Source organism: Phalacrocorax carbo, chromosome Z (assembly GCF_963921805.1).
Source record: "Phalacrocorax carbo chromosome Z, bPhaCar2.1, whole genome shotgun sequence".
NCBI lineage: Eukaryota > Metazoa > Chordata > Aves > Suliformes > Phalacrocoracidae > Phalacrocorax > Phalacrocorax carbo.
In genome coordinates, this window is record NC_087548.1 from 18191326 (window position 1) to 18219289 (window position 27964).

Here is a 27964-nt window from a genome sequence, read left to right on the forward strand (position 1 = left end):
CCTTACTCAGCAGGACAGAGTTAAAACCAATTTTTCCTTACTGCAGTACAGGCTTAAAGCTCTTACAAGGCTTCATATGTAGAGAGGCCACAAACTTCTCTGCTACTTTCAACAGAAGTCTCAATTTATGATTTTTCAGCATTTCTGGTGGAGGACAACGCTTACTTTGCAAACCTTGATCTGAACTTCTTCATATATGCAATCCCTAGTTCCCAGCATTTTTGTACAGGATGACTTGGCATATTTGTTATCTACAGGCCAAGGCATACAGTCTCCACAAGACGACAGAGTACACACCTGGAGCCTGACAGCTTCTTTACAGAAAAAAAGACACACCACAAAAGATGCAAAGCTAAAACATGTAAAGCCAAGTCCCCTGAAGATGCTACTACCTTACTTTAGTGCACATATGAGTGCGTGTTCCTCGGGACTTTAAGCTTTGAGCGAATATGTTTTCCAGAAGACATCTTCTTATAAAGTCATCAGGAAGTCTTACCTGCATTTGGATTAAAAGTTTTGTATGAAAAATATGCTCAATGTTAGAGAATGTGTGTGTAAAAATAATCTAAATTAATGTTCACTTTTCTAGTTTTTGGATTTTAGTCTAGAGACTGTGAAATGCTACTATACATCTTATTACCATACTGCCCTTTGATAAATTTTCTTTTGTCCAATGAGTACTAAAAGATAATATTCTCTGCAATTGTGTACTTCAAAGGAAAAAAAAAAAAAAAGAAGTATTAGGTGAAGGGGAGTAGCAGAAGGACCAAAAAAGCAAAAACACAAGGTAGTGAAATTATACGAAAAGGAACAAAGCTAGTTAAATTTTATTTTCCAAAAATCCAACCTAAATAAGCATGTTAAATAAACACCCAGAAAAGAGTCAGTGCTCACTCTATTAGCAGATGCACAAGTTATTTAACCAAACAAATAACAGTGAAATATTAACAGAATTATTTACATGCATATTTACAAAATGTGTTCTTTACAGTAGCTAACTTCTGGGAAATATTTCCATTTGTTTTTGGTAAGGAGTTCTACTCAGTCTAACCAGTAACAGAGAACAGAAAACCATACAACTGAGTTTGGCAACAACAACACTGGAGTATCCTAGGAAAACTAGGAAAACCAACATGATTATATGGGTCAGAAAAGAGCAGTTGGCTTCAGAATGTTAACGTTTATGAACTAGATGAATTTACTCCAACTATAAAATGAAATCAAACTACATAAAATTAGAAGAATGGAGAAAGTCACAAGAGTTGCCAGAAGGTTAGACATGTTAGATACATTAACAGGGAAAAAAAAGGCAAAAAAAGATATTGAGCACTGCACATAGTCTTGAGAAGTATGGGTTAAAACATAACCATATTCTTATATTCTTGAAGAACACAACAAATTACAGGATAGTTCTTGCTTGTAGAAGTTGAAGATAAGCTTATCTGAATCAAAGACTTTGAAAGCACTTGACTTCCAAAATACTGCTTGCTTTTTCACATTATCAACATATAACATGTTTATTCCAGGAAAAAAGTCTGACCTCACCCATATGGGTTTTGGAAAAGAAAGAAAAAGGAAATAAAACAAAACTTTCACAAACCACTTCTCATGATTGGGATCTACAGAAAAAAAGAGAAAGCTGTATTTGGATCATACTCTCCTTAGGAAAAAAAAAAAGTACCACCAAATAACCTGTATGTGGTAAAAAGGATAAGTAAATCCCAGTATCTCCTGAAACAAGCAAGCAAGCAGTTTATTTTAGATCAAGTTATTCTTCCCCTTTCTCCCTTTAGGGCAATTTTATGGGACAGTTCTCCATTAAATTTTAATTTCAATTATGATAATTTATTTTTTACTGCAGCCAAAACATTGTTCATATACCTGTACATAAAATAAACTATGATATATACACATTTTAAGTTACAGGGCATAAGTTTACAATTTTTGGCAGATTCCGTTAAACAAAATGAAAATTATACAACTTTAGTACTTGGAGAAACTCAAGTTCCTTATTTTGGTACAAATGTTTTGTGTTCCCCTGTATTCTAACCATACCTAAACAGGCTTAATAAACTAACATTAATGTGCAACATGTCACTGTTTTCTCTTATGTTCTGATTCTAGACAGAACTTTTCATATGCTTCTTCAATTTCTGGATCCATCTCATCATCAATGTCATCAAAATACCTAAAAAAAAAAAGTCACCACAGATGTTAAGTTTACATACAGACTTTCAGAAACATTTATGTATATTTCAAGAATAAAACAGAGCTTTATTAATAGCAGATAACTATGCCATTTTCTTCAAGAGGATAAAGAGGAAAAAATCATGGGTACTAGGAAAACAAATAAACAGAAAGCTCAAAGCAGCACAGATACGTACAAATAGCTACAGTATTTGTCATAATTTTAGATAATCTTATACTGTCCACAGTTTAAAGGACAGAAATGGTTCCTGAGATGACAGAAAATGCAATAATGCAATCCAAGCTTTCCAAAATTTAATAATGCATCTGTACTTATCTATTTGCAAAAAATACAATTAGCGTGATATTAGAAAAATTTTTATGAACATTCTAGTTCAAATACTGCATCAACTGTCTTGGTCACACACTAGTCAAAGAATATATTTCTATAGAAATCCTGCATTCCTATATATTGATATATGAAAGAAGGCAACCTTAATTCACCTCCCTATTGCACCTGCACTATGTCACCTTCTATTATATAGTAACCAGTCTTTTGGAAAAGATCTGTCTTATTTAGCTCACAGAAAAGAGTCGATCCCATTAATGATACTAAGTATTGCACAGAGTGGAGACCATAGTTTCAAAATAAAGATGGGAAGTTATGGGTGTCACTTCAGCATTCTTTCTCCCCACTGTTATTGGGAAGTAGCTGGAATGTTCCTTGTTTTCTCTAGGTCCAACTGGAGTTTTCATCACCATGAACTAAGGCAATGGAGTTGTACTTTTAATATCATAGCGTATGTAATTCTAAACAGCCTTAAAAAAAAAAAAAAGGCTGCAGCTATTGACTCTCAAAAATTGTGCATTCATTTCAGGTGCTCAGTTTATTATCTTCCTTGCCTTAGTTCCAAGCAAGGGAATCAGAACATCCCATCTGCACAGAGGCCATAAATGGTGTGTTTCACACAAAACCACAGGAAGTGCCACAGAAACTTATAAGGGAAGTATTTCTTCTTCAGCATTTTGCATTGAAGCAGTCTATGTATTTATTTGTTCCTTCTTTCTTGTAGAAGTGTAGACTTGAGAAGGGACTCAACACAGAACCCTTCTCCCTGATGTCAGTCATAAGAAATAGCACACAGAGGATTAGCAAATATTTGTCTAAGCTTTTATTAAGCCTTCAACAAAGAAGGTTCCAGAGTCATCTTGCATGAAGGTTGACTCACTGTTCCCCATAACTCTTCAAATTTGCTGTGTTTTTAACTGCTGTCTGTCTCCATTTTGCATTTAATTTGTTCTTCTACGCACAGAGGTTCACATGGGTCTTTTTTCCCCTCAGTATGAGCTTGTTGATTTCTGATGACATCGAGTTCTTGCCTCTCTCCTCGGCTAGGCTCTGTCTAGAAGTTTTCTAATTTACTAACAAAAATATCAGCCAGCACTCTTATCACACATAAACACAACACTGAAAATGTTCTTGGTTATCAAATCATGATCTGAAAGTCCTCTTTCAACCAGGTGAGTACAAAGCTCAGAGCAATTTATTTTAGACCATGTTTCTTTTACTGGTTTCCTATTAAATTCTTATAAACTGTTGTCAGAAAGTCAGACTATGTTCCCATCTCCTGTTTCCCTCTTTGCCATTAGGTTGCTTTTCTTGTTCTACAAGAATACTGAATAGCCTTTTAACTGAGGGAATACTACTTATCCTGAGGAGAGAATCTTAACAACCTCCTCCCTTTGAAAGACTCTGGACATTTTGTAATCGTCTTTAGGTGGGATGTATATGTGCATCAGTTAAATGAATTCAGGGTGCCTCCCTGCCTACACTCAACGGTCTGGTGCTTCATTTTGCTTGCAAATTAATATTTTTTAAATGCAGAAGAGAGTATGTTTGTACATGTGCATAAGTATCTGAAATTTAATTACGCTACTCGGATAAATATAAAATTTGTTTCAAACTTCTGATTACAAACCAACTTACACCCAAACAAATACATAACTTCCAATGTAGAGCTAAATAATATTATTTAGTTTCAGTTTGTCAGGATTGGATTCCTAAGTCTGTAGTAAAAATAACTAGTATTAAAAAAAATAATCATTCAAAAAGAAAACATACGGATCTCCAGGTCCTGACAGATCTGTTCCGTTTTCTTCATAATCTGGAAAAAAATCCTCTCTTTCAAGCAGCTCTTGATATTTTTCTTGGTAATCTGGCAAAGTAAAAATGAGACAGTAATATATAAGACTATCCCTCTAAATTATAATATATATCTGTACAGTTTGAAAATGGCCTATTTAATGAAACCATAAACGGCATGAAACCTGTTCTAGGAATAACTCCTGCTAAAGTGCTTTCTCAGGACATCAATTGACCTCTAAGAATGATACCTATCTTCCCAGAGAACCGTAGAGGTAGTCACAGATACCTTTACCTCAAATGATATCACACTGTGCTCAGATGACAGAAAACCAAGGAAGAAACAAACCCTTTTGCTACTAACAATGGACAAACAAACAAAGACTTGAAGATTTCTGGCTTCCTGGAGAGACCAATTGCTGAAGCCTATGGCACAAATTCTTTTGAACTATATGAACTCAAATACATATTATCCATTTCAAACATTTACCTTCTTTTAATGCAGAATGAGGCACGTGTTAACACAAAGCCAAGAATTCACACAGAATTTTGTCTTTTAAGTTGTGTGACTTTCAGATGTTTGAAGAACAACTTCTTATGTACTTCAACAGGACATAAACTTAATTACAACTTGTAAAAGTTGGATACTAAGCTTGTAACGTACCTGGATCTGCTGCAGTGAAAGGAACACCATCAGAAGTGTAAAATGTTGGCTCATTCTAAGAATAAAGTTATACAGAAAGTTATATGCATTCAGAAAGACAGCTGTGTGTAGTTTTCAGCAATGAGATTGTCTATGAATCAAATTCCCATTAAGTTAAGGAACTGAAGTGTGCATACATTCTTACCATAAAATAGTTTGGGTCATTTTCAGGGGTAGCTTCTGTATATGGAGAAGTTCCATAAACTCTACCCCAGTTACTTGATCGCAGTTCTACTAGTTTCAGAAGCATATGTTTCACATCTCTGAAATAAAAGGAAGCACTACAGAAGTTAGAATGTTTTGTGCTAAGCCAGAAATTGGGCTTCTCTCACCTTGCAAACACTGGGCAGTTAAATCCCCACCCAAAAAGCTCTAAAAAGGATAAAATGTTGTCCAGTTTGCAAACAGATTTCTTTTTTTCCTCCCGCAAGTCTGATGCTTTATGTCTCGATTATGAGATACTCAACCTCTCCACTTCCTCTGTGGTAAAAAAAGGAGCCCATATGAATCATAAATTGCTATAGTTTTTATCAAGTTACTAAATGTGTAGCACTAGTTGAGGAACAAATGCTTTTCTGATAAAAGGACAGTACTGGGAAAAATAGGGATATGATCTTCAAATTGTATTTTAATAACCTAATTTATGCTCCCTCTCAATCACGGAAATTTTGCAGTCAACAGTGAGAAGTAATGTCTCCAATACCTTAGATACCACCACCTATTTCATCCCTAAAGTAAGAGACATTGCTCTCCTCTTTCAAGCAAGTCCACGGAGAAGAATCTCATTAAGGAATTAATAAATAAATAAAATGTCCAGTTGTTTTCTCTATTAAAGTAAGTTTGTGCTCCTGTTTTATTTAAAGCTTTGGCTTCCCCTATCCATTTTCTCTGGTTCCTCCCTGGGGGCAGCTCAGTTACAACCAACCACCTAGGACTAACCTGTTGGCCTCCCTCCATATGGCAAGAGATCAGATCACAATGTCTGAACCCTCTACAGGTTTTTAGTAAGTTTTCGAGAAGCTGAGGATAAAGTACACCAGAATCAGATAGCCTCATGCATGCAGTTGATTGCAAATTGAGAAACTGAATATGTTAGCCAACCACTCATTTTTTCCAGACTGCAGTAAGACCCTGCCAAAAAAGCTATGCACTCCAAAAAAAAACAACCAACCCCAAAAACCCCACAAAACACATTCCGTTTCGCCTTTACATTTATAGTGATTTGTATATATTTAATATATTTGTATGTATTTAACGCTCTTAAATTCAGACTTAAAAGTATAAACTATGAGATACCGCCACTACTGTTTCTTTGTATATATACATGCTCTTAGATTTTAAAGCACTTATGGAAGATTTCAAGACCTAAAAGGTTTTAAAAAATCATTACAGTGGAACATGCATGTCTATTAAAAGATAAAACACAAAAATGAAAAAAAACTAAAAATCCCCCAAATCCCCACAACTGAAATATGAGGTGGGTTTTGTTTTTTTTTTTTGTTACATGGGAAGTGACCCAAATATCACCTTTTCACAAAGAGAAGTTTTTGAGATAATGTTTTGGACATGTTCACTCTTCATTTGTCTTCTCACCTGCTACAGTTTGCATCCAACACAACATTTTCAATTCTCTGAATCACTTCTTCCATATCATTCTTTCCTTTTTCTTTCCAGGCGTCTTCTAAAACTGAGCCTGCCAACTAAAGACAAAAGATCAGTATTTTTCTTAAAGAAAAATACAGAACTTTAATAAACTGTCAACAGAAGACATTCTGTAACAATTCATAACGTTTAGATGGATTGTGTGACTACCTGAGACCTGAGGCTCCCAGTTACCTGCACCTTTTTGCTAAACAGATTAATAGGCATTGGAAATAGTTTATTTTAGACTACAGATGGTATGATAGCTCTACATCCAATGTTTATGTTAGCTAGAAGTTCACAGCCACTACTCTCCTTTCAGTCTTGAAATATGATTTTGAAACAACTTTTCAGGCACATTTGCCAGATCTTACTTGATTTAAACACAAGCTATAAAGAGAGACCTTATTTTTGCAGATGATGCCACCAGCTTAGCTGAGCATTAACAAATAGTTCAATAAACTTCAGTCAACTCAGCCAGCATCAGGCACGCCAGAGAATTTCACCTGAGTATATACGAGGACCCAAGAATTATCTGTCCAAGCCAGCCTGAATTTTAGTACATAAAATCTGTGAGGCTGAAGCTGCTGCTGAGAGAGCTTTAGCAGCAGACAGTCTAGAACTGCTGTGGATGAAAGCCTTTTGTGTTAAGAATAGGTACTTCATTGTCCAATAATTGCACAGTAGGAGTTCCATCAGAAAAAATTAGTTTGCCACTATGATCAACATTCATACCAGTTTCTGATCTGCTCAGCATAAACATTACATGATCCAAAATGCTTGGAAGGGGACCTGCTAATACAAAGGAATAAAATGCAAAGATAAAAGCAAGCATCTTAGCACTTGTTTGGTATTCCCAGTTTTCTACTGCGGTCCTGCCTTGATCCTAGATAATTAGATAATAGCACCAAGAAGGTTTAATTTAAAAATAAACATATTCCAAAGCAAACAGGTGAAAAACCTGAATCTGTTGCTATATTAAATGGAAAAGACAACAGGAGACTATTTTTATTGCTTAGGTAGTAAACCCAAGGTTTCATAAGGTAGCCAAATCTAGCTACAGATATACTCCAACATATGTAGGTTCTGTAAGACATCAGAAAGCACTTAGACAAGAAAGAAATCTCTGTTCTGTAACACCTTTTAGGTTTGAAAATGTGTCATAAACTAATTTATATCACTGTCTTTTATTTCAGAATGGATGCGGAGAAGCCAAATAAATATTCCAAGAATATCCACAGAAATAGTGAGACCTCCATCTTCTTTGGAGAACAATGATAAAAAGCAGCAGCACCGGAAAGCTTCCTGATTTGTGTACCGCCTCTCTGAAAGGTCCTTCGGTGGCCCTGCCTCAGGGAAGCACTGCCAACGTAAGGACTGAGCACAGGAGTGAATGTGCTCATTGAACGCAAGCTCACGCTTGCTGTGAAGCAACCTGCTTAAACATCCAAACTTCAAACGAAGGGTTTAAACTGGAAGGTGTAAAACCTCTCTTCCCTATTCCTATCTATCATACCAAAAGAAGCTGCCAGAATTGGTATTCAGGATAGAAGAGACTTAAAAATAGTGGAGTCGGAGGAAGGGGGAAGAAGGAGAAAAAACAGATCGACCAACCACAAAAACCAGAAACAAAACTCCAGAAAAATACTGTTCAGTTTTTAACCTTCATCCCCAAAATAAACCCTGTTTTCCCTGTTACAACCATGGCTAGTGAAGGTACAAATTACTCCCTGCATAGAGAGTAATATTTTTTTAGGAAAAAGTAAAATTTAAGAGCAGAGAGGTTTGTTTTCATCATGAAAGAGAAATATATGTATTTCTGCAGTGGTAATGATGCAGACCCACTGCTCCCAAAGACAGGAAGATTAAAAAATAATTCTTTTTTTTGTTTTTTGAAACTTTGTCTCACCTTCAGCAGTTTGACCGCGCATATCAAATTACCATCCACAGGATTAGAGAAAAGCGCGTTTAGTAATTCCCGAAGGCCTTCTTGAAGAATTTCTGCTCGTGTTACCTGTCCCTTTGTTCCTTTAATCTGCAAAATATATGTATATGTATAGAAACATTTAAAAGACTTAAGTTTAGAAATTAATTTAGCCACATTTTCTCTCTTGATGCTGTATGACATTCACAAGTCTATGGGGCGGATGGGATCCACCTGAGAGTACTAAGGGAGCTGGTAGAGGAACTTGCCAAGACACTCCATTTATCAGCAGCCCTGGTTAATAAGGGAGGTCCCAGACAACTGGAAGCTTGTCAATATGATGCCCATCTGCAAGAAGGGCCAGAAGGAGGATCCAGGGAATTACAAGGCAGTCACCCTTACCTGGGTACAGGGGAAGATTCTGGAGTGATACATCTTGAGTGCACTCACCAGGCATGTGCAGGACAACCAGGGGATGAGGCCCTGGCAGCATGGCTTCATGAAAGGCAGGTCGTGCCTGACCAACCTGATCATCTTCTATGCCCAGGTGACCTGCCTAGTGCATGAGGGAAAGGCTGTGGATGTTGTCTACCTAGCCTTTAGCAAAGCCTTTGATACTGTCTCCCGCAGCATCCTCCTAGAGAAGCTGGCAGCTCATGGCTTGGACAGGTGTATTCCTTCTTGGGTTAAAAACTGGCTGGATGGCTGAGGCCAGAGAGTTGTGGTGAACAAAGTCAGATCCATTTGGTGTCTGGTCACAAGTGGTGTTCCCCAGGGCTCAGTTTTGGGCTCAGTCCTGTTTAATGTCTGTATCAATTATGCGGATGAGGGAATTGAGTGTATCAGGAATAGTGTGGCCAGCAGGAGTGGGGAGTTACGGTGCCCTGTACTTGGCACTGGCCGGGCTGCACCATGAATGCTGTGTTCAGTTTTGGGCCTCTCAGTACAAGAAGGACATTGAGGTGCTGGAGCGTGTCCAGAGAAGGGCAACGAAACTGGTGAAGGGTCTGGAGCACAAGTCTTATGAGGAGCGGCTGAGGGAGCTGGGGTTGTTTAGCCTGGAGAGGAGGAAGCTGAGGGGAAACCTTATCGCTCTCTACAATGACCTGAAAGGAGGTTGCAGTGAGATGGGTGTTAGTCTCTTCTCTCAAGTAACCTGTGATAGTACGAGAGGAAATGGCCTCAAGTTGTGCCAGGGGAGGTTTAAATATTAGAAAAAATTTCTTCAGTGAAAAGGTTATCAAGCATTGGAACAGGTTGCCCAGGGAAGTCCAGGGTTGAGTCACCATCCCTGGAGGTGTTCAAAAAACGTGCAGATGTGGCCCTTTAGGACATGGTTTAGGAGGCCTGGTGGTGTTGGCTTGACGGTTGGACTTGATGATCCTAGAGATCTTTTCCAACCTTAATGATTCTGCAATTCTGTGATTCTTTCCCATACTACGTTATTTATTCTCTACAGCTATAGTGGCTTACTTCTAGTAGGCACTCCATCTATTTAAAAAGTTATAGAAAATGCTTTAAAAATAAATGGTATACTCCACACAACTGGAAAACCCTCCCTCCCCCAAACTCTTCACAAGTCTTCCTTTTCACTTCTACCAAGTGAAAAGCAGATTTCATGGTCCACTTGTGAACAGAAATGGAAGTGTCAGAGAATTATTTGCCTTCCTCATGCCAGCAGAACATTTCTATACTGTTTGCTTTAAATCAGACCATTGAAAATACATTTTTGACTGGATTATTGAAGTACACGATAGCTGTTAGTGAACTTCCTGAACTCAGTTATAAGAGTCAGTGAAGTTTTATGTGTATGTACACCGTTTTGTACATATCACAGGTACAAAAACCCAATCTAAATACAAGATTCCATGCTTCATTCATAAATCAAGGACTTCAGCAGAAACATCTTTAAAAGTCTGCTCATTTTGAGGATTTCCACATCTTCCGTGAATGGTTTGATAATAGCTCATATTAGAGGCTGGATACTGAATTACATGAGTTATTGATACTAATCTGCTTCTGCTAGGTTGTAACATTTCCTGTGTTTGTTAAGTGTAGTTATCTGGGGGTTTTGCCAGTCAAAAAAAAAAATACCAAAAGCTTAATTCCAAAGCTGGTTTATGATAGGTTCTTTTTAAGAATTCTTAGGATTTTTTATTTCTATTTTGATACACTTCTAATGGTCTGACCTTTTTTTTGTTTCTCTCTTGGACACACATTATAAACTGTTCTAAAGTTTTTTTACTTTATTCCCCTCTACCTTCATAGAAACACCTCAAATTATATTCCTTTTCAGTGTTTACCTAAACACAACACAAAAAAAACCACAAAAAAAATCTGACATGCAACTTTCTTCTTACCTCTAGGTTAAGGTAAAGTTCAGCTAAGAAAAGCACAAAGGCATGAAATTGTTTTTGAGTACTCTCATCACCTTTGGTAGCTTCATCTCTGTTTTCATACTCTGTTCGACACCTGAAACATTAAAGCAAAATCATATCATCTGTACACATCCCAACATATACACCATGCTAGTTATTTAACAGAATGCTAAGAACTTATGAACTGCATTCAAAATGTTAAATGCTGAATGCTGGAAAGAATGATTTGTGAAGGAAATGAGGACTTCACAAAGACACCATGGATTTGTGTCCTTTTAGATGAATACATATGATTACAAAACATGATTACGTTTCAAGCATGGAGATGTCTGAGACAGCAAAATAAAACACAGCAAATTATAACATGTAAAAATGAAAACAGTTACAGAGTTTATATATTAGACTATGAGTCCAGGAAGTTTAACACAGGCAGTAAATGTCCACAGAATTAGAGGAAATATACTCTGAAAGACAGTCTTCCCCTTTTCAGGCTGATGCCCACGCTGTCTTAGATGCCTTTACATTTACTTGATAAATTCTTCATCTCATCATTTTAAGAGACAGTGGCTAGAGAGGTGTCCCCATGCAAACCTCAAAGTTCAACAAGGCCACGTGTAAGGTCCTGCACCTGGTTCAGGGCAATCCCAAACACGGGATGCAGGCTGGGGGATGAGTGGATTAAGAGCAGCCTGGCAGAGAAGGACTTGGGGTACTGGTGGATGAAAAACTGAGTATGAGCTGGCGACGAGTGCTAGCAGCCCAGAAAGCCAATTGCACCCTGGGCTGCATTAAAAGAAGCACGGGTGGCAGGTTGAGGGAGGTCATTCTGCCCCTCTGCTCTGCTCTGGTAGGACCTGATCTGGAGGGCTGCGTCCAGTTCTGGAGCCCTCAGCACAGGAAAGTCATGGGCCTGTTGGAATGGGTCCAGAGGAAGGCCACAAGGATTATCAGAGGGATGGAACAGCCATCCTGTGAGGACAGGCTGAGAGATTTGGGGTTGTTTAGCCTGGAGAAGAACCTTAAAATACTTATAGGGTGCCTACAAGAAAGCTGGGGAGGGACTTTTTACAAGGGCATGTAGTGAAAGGATGAGGGATGATGGCTTTAAACTGAAAGAGGGTAGATGTAGATTTAGATTAAATATTAGGAAGTAGTTCTTTACTGTGAGGGTGGTGAGGCACTGGAAGAGGTTGCCCAGAGAGTTGTGGATGTCCCTCTCTGGAAGCATTCAAGGCCAAGTTGGATGGGGCTTTGAGCAACCTGATCTGGAGTCCCTAGAAGCTGTCCCTGCCCAAACCATTCTATGAGTCTATGATTCTATAATTTAGATGTAAATACAAATACAGAGGATTAAGATAACATGATAGTGAGGCAATTTTTCTAGTATTCAACAACTGTGCCAAAAATATACAAGTTTACATAGCACTTTAGAAACAGAATTAAAGTTATTTGAGATAAAAGGAAAGCCTGACAATTTCTAATGTATTCTCAATGGTCATGTAATGGATTAAGAAACACCAGTGAAACTGAAAAATCTAAGAAGCTGAAATAGAAACTTTAAGGTAGAAACTTGGGCTGAGAAACAAAAGAGGGGCTTTCTGTGGTGATACTGTTCCGTTGGCTACCCCACGCCCAATTCCACCCATATTAGCAATAAAAACATAAGCAACTTTAGGTTCATGGCTTCAGGGTGCTAAAATTAATGTTATTTATTGGGTTGGCTTTAAAAACCAGGAACCAGATAATCCAACATTAACAGGGATTTCCTTCATGTTCAAGTAACAAACATAATTAAAACACCCAGAAGATAAAAGTAGTAATTTTGAAGGCAAAAAGGCTCATTTGCTTTGGCACAGGGAGAAAAAAAAATATTTTCAGCTCCTCCATAAGGTACCACTCCTGTTAAAAAGATCACCAGAATGCATTGCTGTCAAAGTTTATCATGCTCTTGTGCCTAAACACAGGCAGACTAAGTGAAACTTTTCAAGTACGAAGCAAGCCTGAAGCTTAGAAAGCCAGAAGTCCACAAAGAAATAAAGGCTAATTTCTGAAGAATTCTGAAGTATTAAAGTATAGTACTCCTTCAAATATCATGCAGTAAGATTTAAAAGGTAATATAACCGTTTAAAAAATGCCACATTTTTGTCAACTACAAAGCCTAATCATTATTAAACCCTAAGCCCCCAGAACTCATATTAAGTGAAAATTGAAGAAATTTATCCTTCTGGATTTTATGCATCTACTTCATAGATATAAAGTCAGTTAGCCGATCAATGAACAAACCTTACAGAGCGACTCCAGCTGGGAAAATAATTGAAGAAAAAACCACAATAAATTAGTCCTTGCAAGAGTCAAAGGGCAAGAACGGTACATATATGTGCATTCAGTATACTTTTAGGGTTGACAAGCTTTCAAATCTACCCTCTAATTTGGGATCAGTCTAAGATACTCAGTTCAAAAGAGCTTACACAACACCAAATGGACACCTATTTTCATATTTAAAAACATGTGTATCCAATATCCGCTATGTACTTGTGCTTTAGTAATCCTCAATGTAAGCTTCTAATTTAAATATGTAACTCCTCACACACAACGTTAAATTACATAACAAGTAGGAAGACATGTTACCTGAGAAAGTAACAGGCTTAACACGACATGCTGATACTGACCTTTGAAGTAACAACTGTCGGAAGTTCCCACTTTGTGGACTAATGGTTAGATGGTGAGATAGATAGTTACACAACCGTGCTCCCATGTAGGAAAAATTTGGGACAGATGTGGCCTTCCAAAATAAAAGCGGAAAAATAAGTTACTCATAAAGCTTATGATTAGGCTATCCAGAAACATCTTTAAAAGCTTTTTTGAAAACTATGTTTAACAACAGTTGATTAGACAACAGAAAAGCATAATATTTACTATTTGTCATGTTAATTTTGCATCTCATGAATACTTTGCTACATGCATTTCAGCACGTGAAAGTTCATTACACTGTGATTTTGTGGCTTTATGAAAACAACCACCATTATACCATGTGTCCTCAACTCTACTTCTCCATTGTGACCTACAACCAAAGTGTCTCTGAAAGTCACTTACAAACTGTTTATACAAAAAGATCAACAGCGGACATTAGGACAGTTTTTCAAAGACACACACTCTCTCAAGGAGCAATGAGTACACTAAAACAAAATTTTATAAAGTTGCCTTCATTCAGTCCAAGAGCTATTTATCCCACAATCTATTTTTGGCAATAGTGAATGCCCTGGGAAAGAGTACAAGAACATGGCGAGTAAAGAGTAATATTTTCTCCTGTGTGTGCTCCAGCAATCTGTAGAATAGCAAACTCCTGATTCAGTGTTAAAACTGTATCATTACAGTTAATAGCTCTTAATGGGTCCTCTTTTCTAAAAGAAGTCCTTTTACTGTTGAACATTTACATTTTTGTCATTTAAAAAGCAGGTGGTAGCAATGAAATTCCACAACATGAGTTACATGCTGTCTGAAAAATATATTGCTTTAAATCTGATACTTTTCAAGAGGGGAAAAAAGTAATTGGGAATTCAACAGTGTCTACATTCAACCTCTCATAGAATTTAACACAGAACATCCCCTTATTTTGGCAATTTACTACTGTTCACTTGTTTTGAACTTTCTTCTAAAAACACTTGAATTTGAGATTATTTCTCAGATACAGCTTCAGTGAAAAGAAGTTCTGGTGTAAGTAACTCCATCAGCTTTGCCAAAAAGAAAACAGGGATACTAAGAATTAATTAAACTTCTCCTATGGCTTTATCATCTTTGAACATTCCTTTTACATCTTGATCATCTGTCAGCACAGAACAGTGCTTCTGCTTCTATTATGTTTGAAAAAAAAAAAAGCATGCTGCAAGTATCATGCCAATACATTAGAGCTAGTTACCTTCTACAGGCAGAGAAAAAGATGCACTCACTGTAACGGGACTATGTGCATAAACTTGCTGGAAAAAACTGAAGTGTCTTTGGAAGATAAACAAGTTTAAGTAATTAAGATAGTCAAAGAGAATTTAGTTTCCAGTAAGACACATGTGAAATAGCTAACAAGCTTTTTGGTGCTTTGATTCAACAAGTTGGTCTGTATTTCTGGTTGCATTAAATACTAGAACAGTTAAATTTTAGGTATTATGACCTGGCATAGCACACAGAGACCAAAAAAGCCACCTTACATCTTCTTAAAAACCAATCATTACAGTGCAGTATCGTTCTCCCTGAATTATTGCTGCTGGGAATCCCAGTTTACCTCTGATAAAAAGAAGCCATAATCTAAGCATGAAGGCTAGTTTACCAATGCATATCTTAAGTAATTTTAGCTGCTGTAACAGGAATGATCCTAACTGTACAATAGTCAAGATTCTTAAGCTTTGAAGGCAGTGTGTTCAACTTTTGGGAAACAAGAGAACTGGCACTTCACTCTGTCCAGAGACATAAATGGATTAGGAAGATTAGGGGGAAGTATGTAATTAATCCTTATAGACAGACTAAGATACCTGACACACAGATGAAGGGAAGACTGTACAGGATTTGGGTTTGCTTCATTTTAGCCTTTTTCCTTCACAAATCTAGCATCTGTAAGTCTGCTCAGTTGGGTTAAATTCATATCACTGAAGCAAATAAATACACTTCAGCAATTTTAATTGTTTTGTGATAAGCCAGGAAACACAAATACTTGACCCTCTGCTCAAGACAGAATAATAATAAGCACAGCTGACTTACACTCAAACACTATCCTATCCTGACCTACAACAAAACTAAAATAGGATGCTTGGATACTAGCACAGTTTTTTTTGTGCTTTTTATTTTTCATGTAATTTCAGACTGATAACACTCAATGCTTCTCAGATGAGGAAGGCACAGCTAACCCTAACACTGGACTTGTTTTTAAATGGGGAGAGAGGCAACATTAGAGACATACATTAAATGAGAGTCAATGTATTTAACATAAATGAAGTTAAAAATGGGATAAATTCCTCTTTTTTTCTTCCAATAAAGGTACATGGAAAATGTTAAACTTATTTGAACTATCCTCCATATGTTCAAATAAAGGATGGGAAAATGATGCTGTGAAACACTGCACAGGTAATCTTAATGCCTAAGCTGTTCTGAAATAAATGGGCACCGTTTCCGCATGATAATAAGAAACTTAAGACTAGAGTTCTGGACAATGACCAACCAGTCATGCAGTTTCTACATACCACAGCTTAAAATATTCTGCGAGTGTCTGCACTTAAGAAGGTAAGTACGAGTTTGCATTCTTGGAGATAGAATTTGAAAGCAACCAACCCAGGAAAGTGAGAGACACCCAATGTAATAAATAGCAAGCACAAGAGTGACTTCATTCTCTGCAGCAAGCCCAAAAGACAGTAACAGCAGCTCATTTGCTAAGCAACACAGATTAAGCTGTTCTTTCCAATGGCTCCCCCAATTAGTACAGAGTTCAGCTCAAGGTCTCTGTCCTGATTTCCATGGACATCAGTGGGACTGGACCTAGTTACTATTAAACGAGCTTTCCTTTCCTCCAATTATGCTGTTCTGAAACAGGTGTATTCCAAATGAAGAAGTAAGCCTGTCAATAAAGGGTGGTGAGTACAGTAGGTATAGTTTTAATTTTTTTAAATACAAAGAAATTAAAAGTATCTAAGTGATATGAAGAAAAGGATAGAATAAAAATGTGTAACTCTGACATGGCTTAAGAGTTTCTTCAATCTCTCCTCTAAAAATACAACAATTCAAATATAACTCCTTTAATTAAGTCCTGTAATTTCAACTCTAGCATGTGACCCGGGAGACCGAAAGACACAACAAAGGGAACAGAAAATTGGGGAAATTTATCAGCCATCCAGGTATCCCACACTTGAGCTACCGTTTCAGTTTATCGAGCAAAATCTTTCCCCGTACATTTCAGTCTGAAAAGAAAAATGCAAACCATTAGAAAACTACATAGATAAAATCACATAATAAAAAATACTGGTATGCATATAGCGGACACCAGGTAACAGAGGCATAATATCCATGTTTAAGACAGAATACACAGGCTACCTGCTGATAGATGAGTTCAACAAGATCTTGTAAAGCTTCATCTGCAGTGACCCAGCTGTTTAGTGTTTCGGCAAACAGCTCTATCTCAGTTTCAAAACAACCTGGTTGCTCGGTGAGGTGATTTAGGAAGTCTTGCACATATTCTGCCAAAGTCAAATAGCCTTCATATCTATCTTCAAAGGAAGAATCCTACAGCAGTGAAAGAATATACCAACTATTTAAAAGGAACTTAAAATAATGTTGTTACACTTACTATCTCTGGAAGTAACCATACAGTCCCTAGTATTGAGTCTCCACATACTTGATAGTGACCTTTGTTAAACAGTTCACTTCAACATCTTTAGAGAGCATAGACCAAAATGTATCAGAAAGCTCCAGCAGTCCTATCATCTTAAGAACTAGGTAACAGTTTTATAGAGAGTAGGGTCTCCCAGCAAAACACATCAGAAGACAGATTAAAAAGAAATCAGTTTGCCAAATTGGGCACAAGATTAACTAATAAATAGTAAGTATATCTGTTAAGAACAAAACCACCTAATTGAGGCTCAACACCCATTCCTGATGTGCACACAAACTGTGCTGCAGATATATGAACTGTAGAAGGAAGAACAATAGAGAATTTGAAACAAAGTATTTTGGGATTACACATAATCTATAGCTCTCAAAAATATGCAGAAGGGCTACGCAAGTAGAACATATAGCCAGGAAAATTGATCTTTTCAAGTCAGCAAATTTGCATCTCTTGACAATGGAGATTACAAAGCATGAAATTAAACTATTCAAACAGTATTGCATTAATTTGCAGCTACTGAGGTTAAAAAACAGATAGTAAACACACCTGCTCCCTGAAGGAAGGATGAGCTAGCACAATACCACTTTATTGATGTTTATGCTCCCACTGATAGAACAGAAGGCTGCTAATTTTGTTCATTCAGAAATTAAGGTGTGTAACAGTATCTAAAGTCAATACCATTCTGGATTACTATAATGCTAGTATATGAGGGAAATAGCAAAGGAAGCAGCATACGTTGTGACGTCACTAGGTAACAACACAGTACAAATAATTAACTTTGTAACATGCAAAAGATAGTGAAAAGCATCTCACATAGATTTCAGAAGTGCAAACAGGAGCCTGAAGAGAGAGGGACTGCTAAAGAAATGACCTATAATTAACAATTCAAGACGGAGGGGTAGCATACAGAATATCAGAATTCTCAACTGATCTACTATTCAACATGATAAAGGTTTAAAATATATCTACTATAATGAAAAATTGAGCTAAAAATGATAAAACACTTTTTCTTTACCTCGTGGACATAAATACATTGATAAGTTTTATAATTATATTCACCCTCTAACTACCACCCCTCCCTTAATGAGGGGATGTAATTTACTTTCTGTCTTCAGAATGCCTCAGTCTCTTCTATAGTGTGAAGCAACATGGATCTGTGAAAGATTTTTATCTGGATATGAACTGTGGAGAAAAATTTCTTGCTGAAAACCAAGTACTGACATTACTTTCATGACCTGTGAAGCATGTGTGGGGAAAAAAGCAGTTTTTCCAAAATTCTTCAAGGAAGGGTATACAACTTAAGCTAATGGGGGACATATCAGTATAACAGAAGAAAAACTAGAAAGAATTTCCCTGATGTTTAATTAAATAGAATATTTGCCCAGTGAAAAATACTAAAGACAAAGTTACTTAATGTTGCCCATCAGAAATAGGAAAACAAATATAGGTTTAAGGAAATGGTGGCAAATTGTTACTACTCATAAGGATTAAGCCTTCAACACCCTCATCAGAGTTGGTTTTGCCTTAGGTTGGGGACTGGAGCAGAGGAACCTCAGAGGTCCTTTCCAACCTAAAGTATTCTATGAGTCTAATGGTTTTGAGCTTGTAAAGGCAAAGAATAAAGACTAACAAGCCTATGTGTGACTTGTCAAATGTTCTATTTCTTTAAAGGAAATCAACTTTTACTAGGCAATTTCAAATAGCCCGGTAAAAGTTCTGTACCATAAACTTAAAACAGAACTATGACATCATTGCATGCAACAACAGCGGCTTAATCACATACAGCTGAACTAACACCTCTCCAAACAACCTGTTTGAAAACTCTCCAGCCAGAGAGGTTGCAGGGATGCAATTGCTGTAGCTAGTAAAAGAAGCTGCTCTTTCTGATAGCCATCAGGTTGTTATGAGATCCTCATTCAGCAGAGATGAAGGTATCTTCCTCTCATACTCACCTGATATGAATTCAATCTTGCTTGGAGGACAATGTCTTTGTTTTGGAAGGGGCCACAATACCATCTGGTATACTGGTATCCCTGTATTCATACCCCTCTTCCCATATTGTAATTAAGAGGCTAAACTCTGTACCACATTCATCTGCCTGTCCTAAATATGCAACTCCAAAGGCAGTCTAAGTTTTAGTAACTATGCCAGGGAACAGAACAAATGGAAGAGAGAAATGTGCAATTCAAACATTATAATAAAGTTATATATTGCTAAATTAGTAACACTTAATACTTAAAAAACTAAAAAATTTAGCCCAGTAACTTCTAGATGTTAACCTCTTGCATTTCTCATTGGCAGTTTTTAAGATTTAATAGAGAAGACAGCACCACATACTGTAGCAACTAAAGGAAAATGAAGCAAATTCCTCTGCATTATTTTTAAACAGCAGTCTGCTAACAGGAGGCTACAGGTTTACACATCCATTACAAATTCATGATTCAAAGCCATGAAAGTCAACTAGCAATTTTCCATTAATTTAGATGATTTCTCAGTCAAGCCAACACTGTCTAATCCTTCTTTTTGTTTGATAGCTATAGGATGGGATCCTGCGTTACTCACAAGAGTCATTGATTTAAAGATTATAGATTTGCCTCTCTTCTGGTAAGAGTCAGGTCATGAGTTTAAAGATACAATGACAAAAAGGCTAAACAGGTACTAAAACTCCTCTGAATTACATAATGATAGTGATAAACAGTCTATACAAAAGATCCATGGACCAAACCTGCTCTTGGGCTCTCTTTCCATATATGTGCTAATTACCACTTTCCAATACCAGGTAAGTATTGACAACAGTTCCACTTAGGAACTTAGTCACTGATAATTTATCATTGTCATTGATTTGATTTCTCTTCAGAATTCTTAGGAACAAGCTTTTTTTCCCTTCAGATTATATACATACAACAAGTTTACATTAAAGTTATTACAAACTTAAGTACAAAGACTGTTGCATATATGAAATGACCTATCCATGTGATATGAGGTTGAGTGGCACCCTCATGCTTGGCTAAATGTAGAAAACCAATGCTGAGGCTGCTGAGCCTCCGGCTGGAAATTAATTGAAGGTTAAAAAAAGAAAAAAAGAAAAGTGTGGGGAGAAAGACTACATCTAAGATAACGCAAATCTCAGTCCTAAAACTATGAAGTGAGAACACGACTATGCCCTTCTGAGGGAGCCATATTATTATCATACACCTGTGCCAGGCAGCAAGTCTAACACTTCCTACTGGCAATCCAAACCCAAATCTAGTCACCAGTTTTACTGCAGACATCCACAGCTTCACATGGGATGGACAGCTGTACGCAAACAGAGAATTCCTTGGATGTCTTTCTTCTCCAAAGTGCTGGTAAAATTATTCTGAAAATTCTAGTATGCCTTGTACGCTGTACCCCTTAAACTATCTTCATAGATAACCAATAGCTTTGAGTATCAGAACTGGAAATTAACTAATCTAACAATCAAATGTTATATGGACACATACAGTAATTACAGTAATGTACCATCAAACAAGAAATCTGCATTTTACTTCTAAAATAAAGGCTTAATAGGAAAACCACTATATATTTTAAGAGAAATGTGAGTTTTCAGACCTAAAAATTCTGGGGAACATGATAAATGAAAGCTAAAAAGTACTAATTTTAACTCAGAAAACCAGAAGTTTCTCAAAACTTTGTTTTGATTCAAATTTTAAAGCTCATGGTCAAAATCTGTGTAATAGTAGTGTGTACTAAATTTCTTATTTTTATTGCAAGTAAGCCCAGTTTATTAAATTAATTCAGTCATTAAAATGAAAAAAACCAAACCTACAAACAACCAAACTTGTAATAGTGAAGGTCTAAAGTCTGACACACCACTATTCTATGCCTAGTATATTCTGATTAGATTAAGGTCCCTGCAACATACTTCCAAATAAATGTTCTAGGTTTTGCTAGTTTAGAAAGAGGTATTTTTCTTAATACATGAGTCACATTCACAGCATATTCCTACAATATAGCAACCAGGAACTCACATATGTTTGTGTGTTTTTTGCAACACAACTGAAAGGCACCATTGCTGGCCTCAAAACTTTGTAATTGTAAGTATGCATTATGTATGCCATTCCAAATGGCTTTTTTTTGGTCTTGAAACTGAAATCCTTTGTTTACAGAAAACATGTAACGTACTGGGGCAAAGTAGTTATTTTCCCCCTAGATTATCCATTCACTGAAGCATGTTTGTGTTGGCATTTTGTTAACAGTTGTATATTGACTATGGGCTTCTATTATCCAGGACAGGAATTCTATTTGGTAAGCTTGCAAAGCTGGTAACTTTAAGATAACATAAATTTTACCAGTGAGGAAAAGACTTCAAAACACAAACTACCTCATTTAGCATTCAAGTAAAGTATATTTCTGTAAGTTATTCAAAATCTATTTGTTTTAGTATAACTGTTTTTTATCACTTGATTGTTTTTGTAAAAGTAATAATTCCCACCTATTTACATATAGCACCAGAGTTTGGCTGCTTGCAAAACAGAAGAATATTCCAAGAATTGACGAAGATCTTCCCTGGAGGAGAATTACTGAGGCAGTAACATGGAAGAGAATGGAGTAGAAAATAAGTACCAACTTTTACTAAAAGATGCACCTACAATATTGATCTGAGATCACCCTCAGCCTAGCTGCAAATATATTTCTCATTAGGTATGTGGGTGGGTAACTGCTAGGAATGAGTCTAACCCTATTTTCTTCCCCTTTGGTGATACAATATCACTAAAGAAATTAAAAGACACATGATGGTATATTGGGTTAGGCGGTCACGACCAGTAACACCCGTGGCACAGTAAATTTAGGAAAGGTAAAGCCTGTGCTCAGAAAAGCTAAAGTTCAAACTTTCTCCCATACTTGGTTCAAAAAACTGTGAAATCTGCATATAAGTGCAGCTAAGCCTTTGATTAAAATGCAGTGTAGATGTAACTAAAACCGAGGCAGTTCCCAAAAAGACAGTTTACTCTGATCCAATGTCAGGTGTAATCAACGCTTGGTACAATCAACAAAGAATGGGCTTATCTGCAGCAGACGTTAGCAAAATATCCCACAATAAAGGTGCTCACATACACCATAATATTTACCCATTATCACTTAATATTCTGATTGTGGTTCTGGAGATTACCATGAGAATTTTTGGAATCTCTTCAGCAAATGCAACACTGAAGTTACCTGGTGTACAAGAGCTCAAGAAAACACTGTTAATTTGAATAGAAGTAAAATGGCATATACTAAGAGGAGAAGATAAACACTCACTGCAAAGTTTTGATTGAAGCTCTGGCTGTATCCTGACGGATAAAACTCAGGTGCTTTAACTGACAGCTTTGATGTTACCACAGGAACCACAGCCACCTGAGGTTCAGCCATTTCTGGTCTGGAATCAGGAACTGAAACTTTATCTTGTGATCCAGATGGAATTCCCGTCTGTTGCAGTTGTTCTGAAAAGTTTTTGTTAACAGCTTTTCTTAGAAATCGCTAAACTAGTATGTATTCACACAGAATGTGCGCAGAACATATACTTTTTTGGACTTTAAATATACTTCTACTACAAATATACTTTCAAGTTTATTTCAAATATATTGTTTTTGTTTTTCTTAAATATGGATAAAGTTTTCACTTTAGCAAATTCTAAATGTCCTTCTACATGACAAAAAGTAAACACAATGTTCATGTGAAGGTGACCCAAAAAAAGGGAAAAGGAAAACAGCTCTCTCCTCTCCCGTGAAAACATATTTTTTTAAATGAGCTGACCTGAGAAGCTAGTAAATCTTCTTATGCTATGCTTGCTCATCTTGTTTTTCATAGATTTCAGATACAAATGCAAGATTTTGAACACCAATAAATGGAAGACATCACTAATTTTTAACAACATTAATTTTTAACATAATCCTCAAAGACACTTAGCTATTGTTGTTCTTTTTCAGCATTTGCCAAAAAATCCAATGAAATGGTGTTTTTAAAATCATATTGTCCACATTTTCCAAATGTATCTTTCTAGATTAGCTCCTAAATTTATTGAAACCAGAACCTGATACCTACCTGAAAAAGCTAACCAAAACCCAATACTTTGTGTTACTGCTGGGTTGATTTTATTTTTTGGTAAACCTTTAGGCTAGAGTTCTTCAGTAAGGGTAATGCCGAGACCATCTGTAGTCAGATTAGCAGACGGATAAAACGCACACACAGATGCGAGAGCACGGGGGGGGGGGGGGGGGGGGGGCGGACAGCGAAGTGTTGCAAGCGGCTGCAATACAACGTCACACCTTCACCTGGGCCCATAACCCAGAAAGGTGACCACTCCTCTAAGGAAACGAGCAGGTGCTCCTAGGCGGCTCATCTCCGCGCAGCGCCGAGGAGCCAGGCAGGCGCGGAGCCCCGGCCGCGCTGACCTTCCTGCCCCCGGGCGCGGGCGTGGGGAAAAGGACGCGACGCCGTGGCCAGGCCGGAGGCGGGGGGAAGCCCCATGGCTCCCGTTTCGGTGGGACGGCGAGAGGGAGCGGGGGATTGGGAGCGACGAGCGAAGGAGGAGCAGAGCGGCGCAGACAGACACGGGGCGCACGGCAGGGGGCTTACTCCCGACACCTTTCAGACTGCTGAGCCCCCGGAGAGATAGGTAGGGGGCCGCCGCGCGGCGGCCCGTACCTGCGATTCCGGTGCCCAGCGGCGCCGTCTTCGGAGGCCGCAATGGCTCCTGCTGCGGGAAGAAGCCGCCCGTTTGGTGCTGTTGCTCCTCGGCCGAGCCCAAGCTGTGAGAACCGGTGCCCCCGAGGCGGGCCCCGCTGACGGGAACAGCGCCTCCTCGGCCCCGGCCCTTGCCCCGGCCGGCACCCGGAGCGCGGTCGAAACTCTCCGACATGCTGAGGCCAGGGCGGCTCAAACGCTCATGGGAGGGAGCCGGCGCCGGGCGGGGCACCCGGCGGGAGGAGCCGGGTGGCGCGGGGCAGACCGGTCCCGCCTGGCGGCGGCCCGGGCCCTTCACTTTCAGTTTCACCCCCACACGAAGAGCCACGGTAGTGGCGGCCCAGCGCGGCTGACAGCGCCCCCTAGCTGCTCGGCCCCGCCCGTCGTCATAGCAACCCCGCCGCGGAGCCGCCGGCGGGAGCGGGGGTGGCGGTGGGTCCCGGCCCGCCCTGTCTGCGGGAGCCGCCGGCGGCGGCAAGGCCCCTCGGCGGCCGCGGGCTGGAGGCTCTCGCCCGGGTTTCGGATGGCGTGGCCAACCCGACGTACTCAGAACTCATGAGTCAGCACACCCGGCCCCCGCACGGGATTGCCTTCCAGCAACATGCCCGCCCTGGGCTGGGCTGCGTCAGCAGCCGGGTCCGGGACCGGGCCGAGTCACACCGTCCTCTGGCGCCACGCAAGCTCGGAAACGGCATACTCAAAAAGTCAATATTCTCTTGTAATTGCTTCCCTACAGCAGCGAACAGCGTGAGGTGACCCTAGGTTGCAGCTACACTCGGTGGGGACCTGTAGCTACAGGTTCATCACGCTACACTGCATATACAGCTGTTTCCACAAGGAAGGGGTTTGTGTGGGAAAGCTGCTGGCTAAATTCTAAACATAAGGCAACAAAGTTCCAGTGTGATGATATTATTGCACTATTAGGGCTATTGAATGTAAATATGTTTGTTCAGAATAATGTATTTTCATGCATAATTTAGGCATTACGTCATAACACAGGCTCTTCCAATTTAATTTTTTAAACCTTCCCTGCCAACAAGAACGAACTGAAGGAGACTGTCCATGTAATGCATTTTGCTAATATTACTGCATTAACTGCGAATGGTTCAATTTGCATGCCCATTCACAATTTAATGAATCAATTTTGGTTCTGTTTCAGGCCAGAGTCTTGCTCTACTTGCTTTGTGAATTCCCAACCAAATCTGTTTTCAAGATGAGGAAGGTAAGTGAGATCTGGGGCGCCCAGCACACGTGTCAGCAGATCCTGCTGGTGATGTTCGTATTTTGCCTCCCTGAACAGCCTGGCCTGTGCTGACCTCGCCAGCTGCTCCTTAGGCAGCCAAAGTCAAAGGCCTGTGTGGTGTTGGGTGGGACTCTGCTCATCACTCATGAGGGGATAAAAAATATGCAGGTATGTACAAAACATCATAAAAATTCAGAACAGCACTGTCTTGTTTTTAAAAAAATCAAATTGTATTGTAAATGGTGCTGTTAGACTTTATGTTCCTATTTGGTTTATTATTACACTTTACCATTTTTAGTTATTAATGGGAGTTAGGGTGTAAAATATTTGCTATTCCCCAAGGAATAAGTTGGACTGATTTTTGGTGAGAGACAAAGTTGGCCAGACCGTAAAGGTGACACAGTTTACGTTAATGAGGCTCATGGGAAAACTGTTCCTAGGCAACACTTACTCCAAGTGAAGAATGGTAAAGTAACAGATCTATACTCTGCAACTGAAATGAGAGCAAATGTAGGAGATTTTGAAGAGTCTTCAGAAAACCGGAAGACTTCCCTTGTGTAAACAACTATCAAAACTAGATTTAAGCAGTGTTACCAATCCTTTAAAGATCACAAATTGGCTACTAAAATAACTACATTAAAAATATTCAATGTTCTTCTTTCAGCGCAAGTTTTAAAGTCTATATTGTGACCTCTTGTCACATCTGTAGACTTTACCTTACCAGGAAGAGAATGAAAAGCTTACATTAATGTGAAAAAAAGAAGCTGAGATTCTCAATCACTCATCTCAGGATCCTGAGACGTTAAGAAAATCATCATTATTTACTGGCATCACTTTTTAATATGCCAGTCTTTCAAGAAAGCAAATTTCATTCTTTAATGAGGAATTAAATGCCTCAGATTGTCTGGTTCAGTAATGACAGCTTTTCATCTTCGGTCATAAATGTGAATTCTTTTCACTTAGATGATGTTCTATATGGTCTTAATTTAATGACTGTTTGGCACCTACTTACCATTTAGAGTGGAATGTGATCCCAGATCCATCTTCGCGTTACAGATGCACTACTGAAGTCTGCACGAGAGTGGTTGCGTTTGGTTGGGAACCCAATTTCTCCTCCCCAACGTAGACACCTAAAACAAAAATAAAAGAGAATATTTCAGGCAGTTAAAAATAAGATTACAATCCCCCAATACTACCTACAATAGTCAGCCCCTTTAGGCAATATCTAAAATTCTGCTTAGAATGTTCTGGCCCAAGTAGCTGAAGTCCTGCCAATTACTTCAATCCTCTGACACCAAATAGCAGAAAACCTGAGATAGCTAAGCTAACAAGATACATCTTAAGCACTTCAACAACTGAATTAAAACTTTCACCAAATGCCATTATGACCACTTATAAATACTCACTGCAGGAGTTACCTGCTTTGTCCTGTACGTGCTACTAAACAGGCTACAACTTAATTCAGAAGCTATACTGCACGCACCTGCAGTGCCTGGTGCTGAGAAACCACAAACTCCAACATCGTCACTATGCAGAACACGTGCACTTTTACATGTTTTTTTTTCTTTTTATGCTGACAACATATTTCTAAATGGAAAGGGCGAGTTCTACCTTTTAAAACTGAATATATTATTAATAATCGGCATTATACTGACCCCCGTCATACTGATGAGGCATGATGTTGCACTAGTCAATGGTTACTGAGCTCAATAACACAAATCACGTATATTTGCACATAAGCTGTTACTCTAAACAAAATCTTCCCTACAAATTTATTTAAAAGCATTGTAGTCTCCTGAACATTTAGTAGTAGGGTGTCCTATTAACTACTCTCAGACACTCGTGTTTTCAGTGGTCAACTTCTAGTCATAATTCATCCGTTGTGAGACTGGAGGCTGCGTAACACCTCCTGCAACGCATATTTTGCACAAATAGTTACACAGATGCAAGTACCTTTAAAAATAAAAGCCTCATACCTAGGAACTACACATCGTATGAAGTAAGACAATATATACAGGCAATGGGCAACTTGTCAAGCTGTCCTCTGTAGACTGCCTCTTCAATAACGTTCATACGCTACCTATGCAGTTGCCAGAGCCCCTCTTTCCTGTTATCCTCCCGCACTGTACCCACCACCCCAAGCACAACACGTACACCACGCCGCTGCTTTACTATAATACACATTTCAAGAAATAACGACAACAATAAAGAAGGTACCACCTACCCGCCGCGGCGTTTCTCCAGGCGAAACAAGCACGTTTCAGGAAGTCTCTTCGCCACTCGGCGGCCTCGACCTTCGCCTCCGCGCCCCCGCAGCTGCCGGCCCGCCACGGCTGAGGGACCAAGGCGCCGGCAGCTGCTCGCGCCCGCCTGCTGCCGGTGCCCGGCAGGCGCCCCGGCGGCTGCGACGGCTTCAGCCCTCACGGCGACACCGCGGCTTCTCTCGAGGGACCCCCTCGCCGGGGCCGCGGTACGGCAGGGCGGAGGAAGCAGCGCGCGACTGAAGGGTAACGCCGCCCCTCAGCTGCGCGCGGGCGCCCTGGGCGCGGGCACGAGCGCCAGCCGGCGGCGGCGCGTGACGGGCGCGCGCACCACCCTCCCCTACTCCCCGACTCCCCTCCCAGACTGGGGACGGGGACTCCGCGTGACGCTACCAGTCCGACCTCCCGCCTTCCC

At 39.1% G+C, this 27964-nt stretch overlaps 1 protein-coding gene and 1 long non-coding RNA gene across 5 annotated transcripts; one reads left to right on the forward strand and one right to left on the reverse strand.

Annotated features, from left to right (window-relative positions):
• Positions 1-791: 791 nt before the first annotated feature.
• Positions 792-27963, reverse strand: PAIP1 (poly(A) binding protein interacting protein 1). 4 transcript variants are annotated; one of them, XM_064438593.1, is made up of 12 exons: positions 27513-27963; positions 26301-26418; positions 22621-22802; positions 17046-17234; positions 13646-13758; positions 10959-11070; positions 8584-8709; positions 6627-6733; positions 5179-5296; positions 4995-5049; positions 4310-4403; positions 792-2188 (listed from the first exon to the last, which is right to left on the reverse strand). In XM_064438593.1, exons 2-12 carry the CDS (start codon positions 26329-26331, stop codon positions 2095-2097), a joined length of 1221 nt encoding a protein of 406 aa, XP_064294663.1. In that variant the 5' UTR covers positions 26332-26418; positions 27513-27963; the 3' UTR covers positions 792-2094. The 4 variants fall into 4 exon arrangements, with proteins under 4 accessions (XP_064294663.1, XP_064294662.1, XP_064294661.1 ...); XM_064438592.1 differs by lacking the exon at positions 27513-27963 and adding an exon at positions 24007-24058 and having other exon boundaries at positions 26301-26413; XM_064438591.1 differs by lacking the exons at positions 26301-26418; positions 27513-27963 and adding an exon at positions 24007-25222.
• LOC135310551 (uncharacterized) lies at positions 23666-25450 on the forward strand. The gene is made up of 3 exons (XR_010370641.1): positions 23666-23977; positions 25205-25267; positions 25346-25450. It is a non-coding gene; the product is annotated as an uncharacterized LOC135310551 (long non-coding RNA).
• Position 27964: the final 1 nt, after the last annotated feature.

Bases quoted from the DNA above. Each gene is read 5' to 3' on its own strand.
- PAIP1 (XM_064438591.1), bottom strand. From the start codon at position 24,220: ATGTCGGAGAGTTTCGACCGCGCTCCGGGTGCCGGCCGGGGCAAGGGC. The intron at 6,734-8,583 runs GTGAGACAAAGT...TTTTGTCTTTAG, and splicing joins GCGCGGTCAAACTGCTGAAG to TTGGCAGGCTCAGTTTTAGA. The intron at 2,189-4,309 runs GTATGTTTTCTT...TTTTTTTTTTAG, and splicing joins CTGTCAGGACCTGGAGATCC to GTATTTTGATGACATTGATG.